The 14571-nt window shown below is 43.2% G+C and overlaps 1 protein-coding gene across 3 annotated transcripts in view; it reads right to left on the bottom strand.

Annotated features, from left to right (window-relative positions):
- Positions 1-14571, bottom strand: part of LOC138284668 (uncharacterized) — a 353800-nt gene that overhangs the window by 206833 nt on the left and 132396 nt on the right. Inside the window, exon 6 of one of the 3 annotated variants that reach the window (XM_069223733.1) lies at positions 10152-10529. The exons of 1 other annotated variant lie outside the window; for it this stretch is intronic. In XM_069223733.1, coding sequence (XP_069079834.1) covers positions 10152-10529 — 378 coding nt within the window. The remainder of the gene's footprint in view (positions 1-10151; positions 10530-14571) is intronic. One more of the 3 variants, XM_069223735.1, reaches the window with a different exon arrangement.

Raw genomic sequence — 14571 nt, 5'->3', positions numbered from 1 at the left:
TGAATGAACTGTTCCAGAAAAATTCTATGTAATGTAAGGTGGATGTGTAGAGAACTGCTTTTCATCCATTAGGGTATCCAGTCGTGAGTTGGTGAGAATAGGTGTGTAATGGGGCTTGCCTGAGTGGTCCCGCAAAACAACTCATTGAAAAGCTAGGGCTTTAGCTTCTTGCGGAGTTCAAGAAGTGAGAAGGAGGTCCTGTTGTGTTGGGGGAGGTTGTTCCAGAATTTGGCTGCTTGAGAGGAGAATGATCGACCTCCTGTTTTGCTTCTTTTCGATGTGGGGTATGTGAGCAAGTGAGAAAGATGATGAGTGAAGTTGTCTGGTGTGTTGGTGGAAGTGAAGCTGCTGATTGAGGTATGCAGGTCCCATGATGTGAAGTGACTAGAATGCCCTGAACTGGCAGGGCTTTTGGATGGGGAGCCAGTGGAGCTCTCTGAGGAGTTGTGTGGTGTGGGACTGGCACCAGAGGTTGAGGATGAGTCTGGCAGCTGAGTTTTGGATGGTATGTCCAGTTCGAGTCACTAAGTAACATGCAGAGGATGTGGAAGCATGCGGAGGAGCGAGCATTGACCTAGGATTTCATCGTGAAGTTGGTGTCCAGGAAGAGGTTTAGGTTCCTAGTATGGTTGGTTGGGGTGGGTATGGGTCCCAGTTCGGCTGGCCACCAGGTGGAGTCCCAAGTTGAGCTGTTATTCCCAAAGATCATCACTTCATTTTTGTCTGTGTTGAGCTTGACGCAGTTCTCTTTCATCCAATTGGCCATTCTGGTCACCATGCATTATTTTGAAGTTTGTCTTGGTGGTGACAATGTTGTCTGAAAGGGCAAAACTGACATGGGTATCATCAGTGGAGGAAATTATGTTGATTCTGTGGGATCTGATGATATTAGCACAGGAGTAATGAATATGTTGAAAAGTGTCTGACTTAGTGATGTTCCCTGTGGGACCCCGCAGATGAGGTCCTTGGGTTTTTATGTGAACAGCGTGAGCCTGACCCGTTGTGTTCTTCCAGAGAGAAAAGAAGCTACCCATTTGAGTGCTGGCCCTTGTATTCCCACTGTGTGTAATCTGGGGATGAGTGTGTGGTGGCAGATGGTGTTGAAAGAGGAGTAGATGTCGAGGACGATGAAGGTGGTGGTCTGTCCACAGTTGAGGATGATACGTATGTCATCTGTGGCAGCAATGAAATTTGTTTTGGTGCTGTGGATGTTTGATTCTGAATGGAAGGTGTCCAGGAGTTTGTGGCATTCTTTGTGATCAGAGAATTGTCTGTTGATGGTCTTATCAATTACATTGACTGGGCAGGGGAGCAGCAAGATGAGTCAGTAGTTGCTGAGTACTTCAGGGTCGGCTGAGGGTTTTTGAGGAAGGTGGCAACTTCTTTGTGTTTCCAGCTAGTTGGGAAGGTGGCTGACTTAAGGGAGGCATTCATAACTGAAGTGAGTGCAGCACTGATTCTAGCTCTTCTTGGGTTGTAGATATGGTGAGGGCAGGGGGCTGTGGGCACCCCTAAGTGGACTGTCTTCAATACTGCTGCAGTGACCTTAATTGATAGAGGGTTCCATGCTGTCATTGGGTAGGCTTTGGTTCATGAGGTCAGCAGGCTGGGAAGGTAAAGGGGGTGGCTGGGCTTCAAAGTTGCTGTAGATCCTGGTAATGTTTTGTGGAATAATTTGGAGAGACTGTTGCAGAGTTCTTGGGTAGAGGTTCCCTTGATACCTATTTTTCACTCTTCATAGTTTACCATATGAATTGCTCTATACTCGGTACACGATGGAAAACCATTGCAAGGTGCAGCTCAGTTACTGTCCCTGCGTACCTCATATTCTTGGTAAAAATACAAACGCTATAACACCCAGAAACCAGAAGAGTCTAGCAGATGTAATGGTATATTGCTTTTGGAAATCGGTCATTGTGACAAAAAGTTGAAAATGAAAACGTTTTCACAAATGGACTTTTTCCTACTAATTTTCATTATTTTTTTTATTTCAACACTTAGGGGCATATTTATACTCTGTTTGCACCGAATTAGCATCATTTTCTTTTACTCTAATTCAGTCCAAAACTAACTCCATATTTATACTTTGGTGCTAGACCTGTCTAGCGCCAAATTTATGGAGTTAAAGTCATTTTCTGGAAGTGGAGACCTACCTTGCCTTAGTGAGATGCAAGGTAGGCGTTCCCGTGCAAAAAATGACTCTCTGGCCTTAACGCCATGTTTAGGGGCATATTTATACTCTGCGGCATATTTATACTCTGTTTGCACCGAATTAGTGTCATTTTATTTACTCTAATTCGGTGCAAAACTAACTCCATATTTATACTTTGGTGCTAGACCCGTCTGCCTTGTTTATACAAGCTCATGTACATCCAATGTTTTCCTTTTGTGTTCAGTATGCCACTATAGTCACCTTCTTTATTGTCTCTGCCTGCCTCTTTTATTTCGTTTGATGGGAGGGAAATGCCCTCACCCTATTATTTATTTCTCACCTCCTATCTTCCTGCCTCTTCCTACACCTGTTACTTCCTTGGCTCGCCCACCCATCAACAATGTGTTATACTTTTAACTCTGTCTCTACCCCTGTACCTCTACCTCATCTATATTCTATTACCTACCTTCCTACGTACACCACTCTACCTTTAACTCTATATAATCTTTACTCTTACCTATACCTAAATATGTGTACTGGTGAATATATGTCTACATCCGTCAATGTCCTAGTACTTATATCCCTGCTCATACCTTAGTATCTTCACATTTACCTATTTATTACTACCTCACCCATTCCTACTCTAAAGGACCTCCATCCCATATATACTCCAGTACCATTGCCTTTGCTCTAAACATAGTACCCTATCAATGTCCTAGTACATCTACATCTAGTACCTAACCTCCATATATCACAGTACCTCGAACTATATGCTAGTATCACTACATCCACCTGTACCTTGGTAACTACACACATACCTATACCTTAGGACCTCTAATGCTACTTATAATCTAGTACCGCTACTTATACCCTAATATCAATATCCTAGCATTTCTGCACAAGAAAACATGGACAGAATAGGGTGAAGTTTTGCTACCCAATGTAGTCCCCTTTTCTTGTGCTTTTATTGAATTTCCTCAAATTCTTTGATAAAAAAAAGGGTTTTCCTCATTTAAGGAATTCACATAAATGGAGTTTCACCCACCGGAGGTCCTCCAGCTGGAGTTCTCAAGGAAGCAGGTTTCCTTGAAATTAAATGTAGAGGCAGATATGCTCATATTAAAGGAAGATGAATTTTGAGCATCTACCCAAGAAACATAACTTAAGGCTCTAACAAAGCTTGCCTATCTTCGTGGCAGAGATGATGCGTACCAGTGATGCAAGTTTCCCGGAAAGCAGGTTTTGCATGGCTGAGTCCATGGGCTCAAAGACTTGTTCATCAACTACAGCAGTATCAGATTATGATCCTATCTAGAAGGAGGTTTCCAAGCAGTGGAAACAGCTGGAGAATCCCTAAATACATTAAAATTAACAGCTTCCGTTCGCAGAGAGCGGGACTGATTGGTCAAATACTACACTAGCCACTATAACACTTGAAGTATGTTATTCGGTGCTAGGTGAATGAGGTTGGAGAGCCCAAAGACCAGTTTCACATTCTCAGTTGCCTTTACTTAAATGGGCTCTATTAAATGGCATTTTGGCTTTTGCAATTATGTTTGAGTGCTGCAGGTTTCTAAGATCTAAGGCATCAGTAGGCACTATTACAAGAGCCTGGGCAGTATTGTGACCATTGCTCGAATGTCTACTGGGCATAACTGGTGCTGTTGAGCCTGGGTTGACTTTTATAATTTGCGCTGTTCTAGCCGCAAGCTCTGGTATCAGCCTCAGTGGAAGGACCATTGTAGGTGACATGACCCTTGTCACACTGCCCGCTGGAATGCAATGGTTACATTGAAATCACATACCCTCCACAGAGAACAACAAATGCATTTCTATCTCTTTAGGATTAGTAACAGGGGTGTAGTTTGAGGCCCTATAAAAACAAACACAAACATATGTTAACATATTATTTGCTACATAAGATTATAAATCAAATCTTAAACATAATGTGGGAATTCTTAACAACACTTCTATTATAATAAAAGTGTGAATAAATGTAGCAGCAGAATGGATCAATAACAAGGATTATACAATAAAAGGATGATACTAATTTTCCAAAAAAGGTACACCCATCCAACACTTTGGACCTTTATACAATATCAATATACTTAACATGTAAACTCTGTACTGTATTTGGCAAAAGATCAATGCTTGCTTAATGTACGATTTCCAAGTATTAACTATGATTTACTTCCTGTCTTTGTAGACAGGGTTCTGTTCCAGTTTATTACATTAACAGATTTGAAACTAGCTCTACAGTATGAATATGATTAAAGGAATAAAAGGCTAAGACCATCATTAAAAGTGGCCTTGAACATTTATAATGAGTTACCAGTAACTCCAGTGGGTGCGGGAAATGCGGATCTTTATGTCTTGGACCTGAAGGGTCCATTAATAAATGAGGAATTACTGGGAAGGGATATGTTAGTTACCCTGTAAGCATCTGTTCATGGCATGTAGTGCTGTAGAGTCACATACTCTGCATACTTCTGCCATCTACTGTTGGGTCCAGAGCTGTGCAAGTTGTTTTCCTTCTAAGAAGTCTTTCGAGTTACAAGGTCAAGTGACTCCTCTTCTCGGTGAAAATGTGCGTGGGCATCGACTACATTGTTAGATCGTTTTCCCACATGCAGGTGAGAAAAGAGTGTTAGAATATGTGTAAGTAGTGCAATGAACATGCTAAATGTATATATAGTAAAAACATTAAATGAAACAAAACTGCAACGGCAACAGGTGTCCGGGGAGGAGAGTGGGTGCATGTCAATCTACAGCACTACATGCCACTAACAGATGCTTACAGGGTAAATAACATATTCCGTTCAATGGCATGGGTGGCTGTAGAAACACATGCTCTGCATAGACTGTAAAGCAGTCCCCCTCAGAAGCAGTGGCTAACTTGTGGGTGTTGCAATGGTTTGGAAAAGGGTACATAGCACTGCCTGACCTACTTTGGCTTGCTGGCATGCTAAAACATCCACACAATAATGCTTGGTGAAGATGTGTGGTGTGGACCATGTAACTGCCTTACATATGTCAGCCATGGGAATGTTACCTAAGAAGGCCATGGTTGCTCCCTTTGTCCGAGTAGAGTGTGCTCTGGGAGGAACAGTTAAAGGTCTTTCAGCCTTAGCATAGCAAGCATGAATGCCTTTTACTATCCATCTGGCTATTCGTGCATTTTTGTGTGGTGGTGTAAAAGTGACAAAATGTTGCTTAGGATTTCTAACATTTTTAGTTCTATCAATGAAGATTATAAGTGCTCTTTTAACATCTAATGTATGAAGACCCGTTTCCGCAACAAAATCTGGTTGAGAGAAAAAGACTGGCAATTCAATGGATAGGTTGAGATGAAATTGAGACACTACCTTAGGTAGGAATTTAGGGTTGGTGCGGAGGACCACGCTGTCTCTGTAAATCTGGAAGAAAGGTTCTTCTAAGGTTAAAGCCTACAGCTCACTAACACATCAAAGTGAAGTGGTGGCAACTAAGAAAGCCACCTTCGAAGAAAGAAATTGAAGAAGGCATGTGTGTAAAGGTTTAAGTGGGGGACCAATGAGGGAAAACCTGTGGTGAAATAACTTGTTTTGAGTCCTTCCAAGAAGGCCTTGATGACTGGAATTTTGAAAAGAGAAAGGTGCTGCCTATTTTAGAGATAAGCAACTATTGCAGTGAGATGTAACGGTATAGATCTGACTGCTAATCCAGCCTTTTGTAAGTGAAGTAGGTACCAGACAATGTCTTTCACCGTGGCTGTGAGTGAAAGGATCAATTTGTTTTGAGTGGCAGTAGCAAACAAAACAATTCCACTTTCCTGCATAGCAACGCCTAGTGGTGGGTCTACGTGCTTCCTTAAGAATGTCCGTGTATTCTGGTGGTAAGTTAAGGAACTATACTCCATGACCTCAAGAGCCAAACTGCTAGGTTGAAGGTTTTGGGATCTGGGTGCCTGATTTGTCTGTCGCTCTCAGTGAGAAGGACTCACCTGTTGGGAAGCTTCACGTGTGGAGCTACAGAGGTCTAGTAGTGTTGTGAACCAGGGCTGATGAGCCCAGGTGGGAGCTAGTAGGGTCATTGTAAGAGACGTTTGCCTGAGCTTCTGAACCAGAAATGGGAGGAAAGGGGGAGGTGGAGGTGGAATAGCAGGGGCAAATATCCCTGACCAACTCATGCATAGTGTATTGCTCTGGGATAGGAGGTATGGGAACCTGGAGGCAATGTTTGTGCTTTTTGCATTTTCTGCTGTGGTGAAAAGGTCTATTTGAGGGAACCCTAACGTTTGGGAGTATTGGAGGAGGACCTGTGGGTGGAGTTCCCTTTGAAGTCTTGTTGCTGCATCTTGCTGGGCAGGTCTGCACAGTCGTCTGTTCCCAAAAATATTACGCTAGCAGGTGAATGTTGTGATGTAGAGCCCAATTCCAAATGGTCTGCGACAGTTGTGACAGTTGTGGTGATCGTGTCCTCCCTTGCTTTTGTAGATAATACAAAGCTGTAATTTTGTCTGTTCAGACCAGGACAACCTCGTGAGTGAGGTGAGGTAGGAATGCTTTCAATACTAGGTAAACAGCGAGAAGCTTTAGGTAGTTAATGTGGAGAGCTTGGTGCTTGGTATCTCAGAGGCCTTGCACCATGAGGTCTTGTAGATGTGCACTACATCCCATCTGTGTTGAGTCCGTTGTGGGGAACAGTGTTGAGAAAAGGCCGCCCTTTCAACAGGTTGGTGATGTTCCACCATTGCAGAGAGCGGTGAGTGTGGCGGTCTGTCAACACTAAATCCGCCAACTGGCCTTGTGACTGAGACCATTGTCGAAGAAAAGCCGTCATCCCTAAAAGACTGTGAGGTGCTGCTTTGTTTGAAACTGTGGTAATTTTGCCTGAAAGTTTTGGATTCTTATGGGATTGGCATAGGCTAACCCTTGTTGTATGTTTAGGATTGCCCCTAAATATGGCTGAATCTGCAACTGATGCAGGTGAGACTTGGGAATGTTGATAGTGAACCCTAAGTTGTGGAGAAGACCTATTGTCATCTGAGTGTGCGGCTAGTACTGATGATGAGTGTTGAGTTTGATAAGCCAGTCGTAAAGATAAGCTAATACGCAAATATTTTGCCTGCATAGATGAGCTGCTACTACTACTAGGTATTTGATAAACACTCGGGGTGCAGTAGTTATCCCAAATGGGAGAACTTTGAATTGGCAATTTTTGTCTGCTATGACAAACCTTAAGTACTTTCGATGAGCTGGGTGTACTTTTGTGTGGAAATAGGTGTCCTTTAGGTCTAATGTTGCCATAAAGTCACCCTGTTGAAGAAAAGGAATAACGTCCTATAAGGTAACCATGTGGAAGTGCTCTGATAGAATGTATTCGTTTAAGGGTCTGAGATCAAAGATTAGCCCTAAAGACGCATCCTTTTTGGGGTTTAGGAAGTAAAGAGAATATGCTCCTGAGCCCTGATGCTGAAGAGGGCAGAGTTCTCTAGCTCCCTTGAGAAGAAGAGCTTGGACTTCATGCTTGAGTAGTGCTTGATGTTCCTGTGTTAGCCTGTGAGTGCGAGGTCAAATATTGGGTGGTGTAGTAATGAGCTCCAGACAATAGCCATGTTGGATAATGGCTAATACCCAACTTGTGTGTTGTGGTGGAATGCCAGGTTGGACGGAAATGCTGTAGTCTGCCCTGACAGGTGTTATGTGATTGGGAAGTAGGATAGGGTAGTCACTGTTTGACGGAGGGTGTGGCTCCTCAGTAGGAGGCACCTTTACCTCTACCCTTGGTGTTACTGTCTCTGAAGGTGCCACGGTAGTAAGCCTTTGAACAGGAATCTTCAGGATGCTTTTGTTGGAAGGTGGATACCTCTGAAGAGGTAGATCTGTAAGCTCCACAGTAAGCTGGACAATGAAAAGTCACTGGGGGAGCACAAGTTTGAAGCACTCACATGGCTTTAACGGTCTCTGTGTCTTTTTTACATTTCTTTAAAGTAGAGTCTACCTGAGGACTGAACAGGATTTCCTTGTCAAAAGGCATGTTTAAGACAGCCTGCTGAACCTCTGGTTTAAACCCAGAGATCCTGTGCCAGGTATGATGTCTACGTAGAACACTGGTGGTTACTCCCCTTGCTGCAGCGTCTGCTGCATCTAACGCACATGGTATGAAGGTGTTTGAGATGATTTGTCCCTCGAAAACCAACTGCTGACCGCATTTTCTATGGTCCTCTGGGAGATGCTCAAGTAGTTCATCCATTTCGTCCCAGTGGGTGGGATCATAGCATGCTAGGAGAGCTTGGGAATTGGAAATACGCCAGTGGTTAGCAGCCTGAGCTGCAACCCTTTTCCCCCATGTGTCTATCCATTTGCTTTCCTTGTCTGGAGGTGGTGTGTCTCCAGTGGCTCAGGAGTTGTCTCTTTTGCATGTTCTGGTGGTAACTAGTGAGTCTAGTGGTAGCTGCCCTTTAATGAAAATAGGGTCATATGGAGCAAGGTTTATATTTTTTATCTGCCCTAGATGTCACCACCCTAGCTCTAATAGGATGCTTCAAAATGTGATTGGTATGTCGAAACATACCCTTTGACATGGGTAGATACTGTGTGGCCCTATGTGTAGTGGACAGCGTATCAAAAAGGAAGTCATCGTTTAATGGCTCTTTGTGTAGCTCAACATTGTGGAAAGATGCAGTCCTAGCTATGACCTCTTGATAAGAGGAAGGGTGAGCAGGGTAAAGGTCAGGACCCGTATCTGCATGGGGATCTGTATAGTAAGTGTCCCATGGATCATCACTGTGTACCCTCCCGTACCCACCAGTATCTGAGTATAGTGACTCCTGTCGTGATATATCTAAGGGGTCTTCTGGAGGAGATGGTGGTGGAGAAGAATCTGGTAATGGTGGAGGAGGACGTGAAGGCGGAGGTGCTGAGGGACGTGGAAGGAAGGTAGGACTGGTAGCCTTGTCCACAGTCATCCTTTTAGGAAGAAATGGCATGTTCAACGCTTCCTCAAAGGTAACCTTTCTTTTTGGTGGTGGAGGAGAGGAAGCTTTAGCAAGTATTCATCCAGTCCCAATTTGTATGTGAATCCTTTTCTGATGAGTGTTTAAAGTTTCCCGCAGCCTGTGCACAACGGGCTTCGCTGGTGTATCAGGAGCAGAGTTGGATTTTGTTATTTTCTGCTCCAAGGTTTTCGGTTCCGAAGATATCAGCTTAGAGGTGCGAGGTGCTGTTGGTGTCGAGGAGCTCGAAGTCAACTGCTGGGTCAGCACGGAATGCTGAGATGGTGCCAAATGCTGGGTGCAGTCGGAAGAGGGTGATGTCGAAGGTTTTGGCTTCAAATGTGCTTTCGGCACCGGGCCCAACGACGGAGCAGCTGAAGCAGTTTCCTGGTGCTGATCATGGCCAGACAGCAATGGTGGACAGGGGACCTCAGATTCTGCAACCAGCAATGCCAGTGGTCCCTTGGTCGGCTTGGGGTGGAGGGCAGGGGCAGAGGTGCAGTACTCACAGGTTGATGAAATGTCCTGCATTTTTATTTCAACCTCGAGCTTGGAGCTGGATCTTTCGACGATCGAGAAGGCCTCCTCTTCTTGCATGGCTGCCCCTGGGCGCGTTACTCACCAAAAATGTCAGGAGTGTCATTGGTGGCTCTGTGTGACATCTTGAGGCAACAAGCTCTTTGACTTTTTTGAAGAAAGAAACTTGTACAACTCCGGACCCAACACGAGTTGGCAGGAGTATGCAGAGTTTGTGTATCTACAGCCACACATGCCATCGAACACTGGCATTTTCTTGTCCTATTCCCCAAGTAATTTCTGTTTCTCCCAGACATTATCACTCATGTTTCGGCTGCTTTCAGGAGCCGAAAACTCTGTGTGAAAGTAAAGAGATCCACTGTGTCCCAGTTGTGGTGAAGCGGTAATAACTGATAAATTAAGAGACTACTCAAAATGAGTGCCTAAGTCAAAAAATGTATATATCTCATTGTGCACACATTCTAAACTAAGAACTATTTATTGTACCTGTAACCTCCAGGGTCGCCTTACTTTCTGCTTCATGCTTTGTTGACTCATGCACAGCTTTACATATGAAGTCTGACCTGTGATGTTCCGAAACGGTTGGCTTGAACTTCAACATACTTGTAATGCAATGCGTCCTATCTGGAAATGGAGCTTCGCTTATGCTGTGTGTGTATCCATTTCGTTCTCTTAATTTCTCTGCATTGTTTGCTTCAATTTGAAATGTGGCCTCAGCAATATCTAGTAGGCAGCCATTCTGACTCCTGGACCAGATGATTTGTATACCCCTTGGCTTGAAGCAACTTATCAGGCAGGTCAAAGCGCAATCCTCATGTTGTACAAGGGAGCGTGGCATAAAGACTTTGGACAGCCTAGGGGCAACTGAAAGAAAGGCAGAATAGAGAAAATGTGACAACAAACATAATATATGCTTTCATGTCATTCGCAGCAATATGTTTTATTTGCATACAAATATGTGTAACAATATGTAAAATGGGTATTAATGAGTGTAGAGAATGCTGGTTAGTACATGTACCTTCTCCAGGTGCTGCAGGTACTGCAATTACAATGCTATTTGTACAGTGCTGTTTTGCTCTGTGGAGCTAGATGTGTGCTATATAAAATACCTGAATCTGAAAAATGAATACAGTCTTGTTCAGGTCTTAAAACTCACACCCAGAGTGTAACTGTGGGCGTTGCCCAAGCTTAGGAGCAAAGCATTTGAAGAGGCATGAATTTGGGTATTTCAAGTAGGTTTGTCGAATTGTGATAGAGCTGAGAAGGGAAACCTACAAGTACAGACATTTGTTGAAAGTAAAAAAAGAAGGAATACGTTTACACATATTGGGCTGAGAATGGAGAGGTGATAGTGATAGAGGACATTCTGAGACTTTGCATTCTTACTGGCAATGTCTGACCAAGTTTCATTATTCCATTATGCAAAGATGTGGTAAGTGAATCAAGGCCAATTTGCATATAATAAACAGATTCAGACTTTGAAAGGATCTACAAAACTGCATAATTTTAAATGTGCCATCTAACCTCTTAACACCAATCTGTCTGGGCAGGAAGAGAGCTCTACAGAAATAGTGGTATTCTTTGAAGGTTTATCGTGCTGATGGTTCCTCAAATAGCTGAGGTGAGATCAGTATGTGCCACCACTTTTATCGCTTTAACACAACCATGGCCAAATCAGTGTGTGACACTTTAGATATGATACTTACCCTTACCATAATTTTCAGTGGCCATAAATTCCATCATAACTTCAGAGAACTACTCCTTGTAATTCTATAATTAAGGACAAGTGGTGGATATGATGATGGTTCATTCTCCTAGTCAGCCACAGATTAACGCCTACTAGATCCTATTCATCTAGATCAAGCAGCTATCACTTAAAGAAAGTAGGTTTCTGATCTCAGCAGAAATGTTCTTCATCCAATTGATAATGGTTGTAAAGGCACCTCAAAAGGCAGGTTTGTCTCTTAAACAGTTATTTCAGTTTCTTTCAGAAATTATGTGACTGAGATGTTCTTCTCAGTAAAATATACAATGCCAGAACAGGCAGTGTTTACTAATACTCTTAGAAAACCCTTAAATGTATTTATTATACTAAGGAAGGGGACACAAGGTGCTCCTTAACCTATTTGGTTACACCATATGGTTATTACAGGTATAAAGATAATTTGTTCAGATGGCCCACCATCATAAGGGTATATATCTTGTAGTTCAATGAAATGTAAGAAATGATTGTTCAGTATAAATGATGCACACCAGCATGGGGGGTCTCTTCTAACAAGTTGTTTAATAACTATGGCCCTGATTAAGATCTTAGCAGATCGTATACTCCCTCACAAACAAGACAGATATCCCCTCCACCGGATTATAAGTGCCATAGGATATAATGCACTTGTAATATGGAGGACAGAATATCAGTCATGTTTGTGATGGAGTATCCCATCCGCCAAGATCTAAGTCGGGCCTATGTTCTTATAGTTCTTTAATATAGAAGAAAAATGTTCAATTGCAGGGGGCACTTGTACCACACTCTCTCAAAACCAAAAACTTTCAGGTCAAGCTCATCACATTCCCTCTTTCACTAAGGGGATGTGGACCGTTCAAAGACTGTCTTGGGGCTAACTTAGGGAATTCCAGTGAGGTGGCAGGGGAATGGGAGAGGCAAAACATGTTGGACAGATCTGGGATGAACCATCAGGTATAGAATGGTAGCTCTCCATCCTGGGTTACTGCATATGCAAAGGAGGAGGATGCATGAAGCTAAGGCACTACCAAAGAATAGGAATAGGAAGCTAGCACGGTGTTACCAAAGATACAACTGTGTCCCACCAATGACACCACATTGGTTCAAGATTTGTAAACAAAGTGAGAAGTCAAGATGTTGGTTGCCAAATCGACAGGACAGCAAAGACCAAAGGTGAAACGGGGAGTTACAAAACGGTTGCAGCCTCATGTCTATGGCAATGATTAGAGCCCTGATCCCCCATTAAAAAGAAGATCAGAGCTAGGTATGTGGGGATGGTAAAGACTGCCCATTGATACTGTTACCTGTGGTAAAGAGGCACAATAAGATGTTCTAAGTATTTAATTACTCATACCGGGAAGGTGGGTCATTCAGAGTCCTTCAAACTCTCAGAAAGAACACTGTCAAAGTTTCTGAAGCCAGCTTCCCTCAATCACTTAATCCATATTTTTACACAGAGAGGAGAAAGAGAGAGAACTTCTGTTAGGAAGGGCAGGTGGGCTGACAATCAGAACCCGAATAAGAACAAAAGCTCATATCCCTAGAGTACAACATTATTTTACATACTGTGCAGGTATAGTGGACTATAGGTAATCTTGTTAAAGACGAAAAGCAAGTAACATCTCTGCTCTACCCACTGTTCACTATTCATATATTCATTTAACACATGTAGATCCAGATCCAGAATGGGTAAAGTGCTTTAATTTTTTATATTAGAAATGAAGAAATACATACATGGTAACATTTTAGAAGAGGAAAGTGGGAGATTTTACAAAAATAATCTGTAGAATGCATTTCCGCCATTGGCTTCTATTGAAGCAGGGGCAATTTGAGGGGGGGACAGAGCCAAAATAAAACAATGTTTGGCTTTAAAAAAATGCAGTGCCCCACCCAAATCTGGCATAATGACATGTAGGCATAACCTCACTACCAACACATAGTTTTCTTCTAATCTGGCTATTCATGTTGCTTAGATGAACCGGCTGGGGGTACTTTACTGTATAACCAGGCATACACTCAGCAGCGTGATTTGCTGCGAGCCAAAATGCCAGCTTAGAGCATGAGCTCCCAGTTGAGGCGACAAATCCTGTGAATATATCCTGGTATAGGCAGGCGGAGCTGCAGGGGAAGCTTTTATGAGTTACCGGCGATTGTCCGTTCAGTTATTGGGGCCATGATGTCCGTCACGAAGGGGCTCAGAATTTAATGCCCCCCCCCAAGTAACAAAATATCAATCTCAATCTCTAACTCTCTCTCTCTCTTCCTCTTTCCTTTTGTGAAGCAGGGCCTCGCTGCACAGATGAAATAGGGCTGAGCGGGCCCTGAAGCCTATTGCCCCGTATTATGTCAGTACCTCTGCAGCCTGTCAGCTGCTTGCCGTTTTTCCTAGTTGATGTGCCTCAAAGACTGTCTCTTACACGCAACAAGAGAGCCGCCTTTAGGGCTTATGGCCCCCAGTGCAACTCTTTTTTGCGACCCAACCACCTCCCAGTGAGCTTGTTTTCCATGGATTCACTTCACTACCACGATCCAACTGTGCCCCTTATCTCTCCATAGCCCCCCTCACATGCAATTCATTTGTTTTTGAGAACTACTCATACCAGTGTAGGATGTGACAACACACACATTATACAGAGACAATGAATCATACGAGTCTACATCAGCCTATAGGAAATGTTAGACAAACAATGAGGACCAGAAGGTGTCGGAATCATATGTCTTCCATACTACTAGGCAGTATATTTTAAGTGTTGGGTCTGGAGAAGCACAGACTCTGGATTCCAACCCTATGTAGCTCTTTGATGACAGTTCATTTGTCACTGTGCTATATTAGGATTGTAACTTTTGAATTGCATGTAACAAAAGGATACATGCGACAAAAGCAGTGACCCACTAAGCTAGCCACATAATATACAGTTCTGTGCTCTGCAAGGTACACATTCATTTCAGCAGGAATATTAACCCTCTGTGCTACTCTACGATGAGTCAGAACTGCCACTAGACACAACTGTATTCATCTCCAACAGGGTCATTAATCAACAGAGTTGTCTTGACATTTTTATTGTTACCTGAAAACTGTGGGACACTCAAGGAACTCAGCAGCAGGTGCTTTTAAGCCTATAAGTTATAGTTAAACACCATCCCCCAAGGCCAGCCTCAGATGTG

Source organism: Pleurodeles waltl, chromosome 3_1 (assembly GCF_031143425.1).
Source record: "Pleurodeles waltl isolate 20211129_DDA chromosome 3_1, aPleWal1.hap1.20221129, whole genome shotgun sequence".
Taxonomy (NCBI): Eukaryota; Metazoa; Chordata; class Amphibia; order Caudata; family Salamandridae; genus Pleurodeles; species Pleurodeles waltl.
Note: the sequence above shows the minus strand (reverse complement) of the source record. Positions and strands in the feature narration are given on the sequence as shown.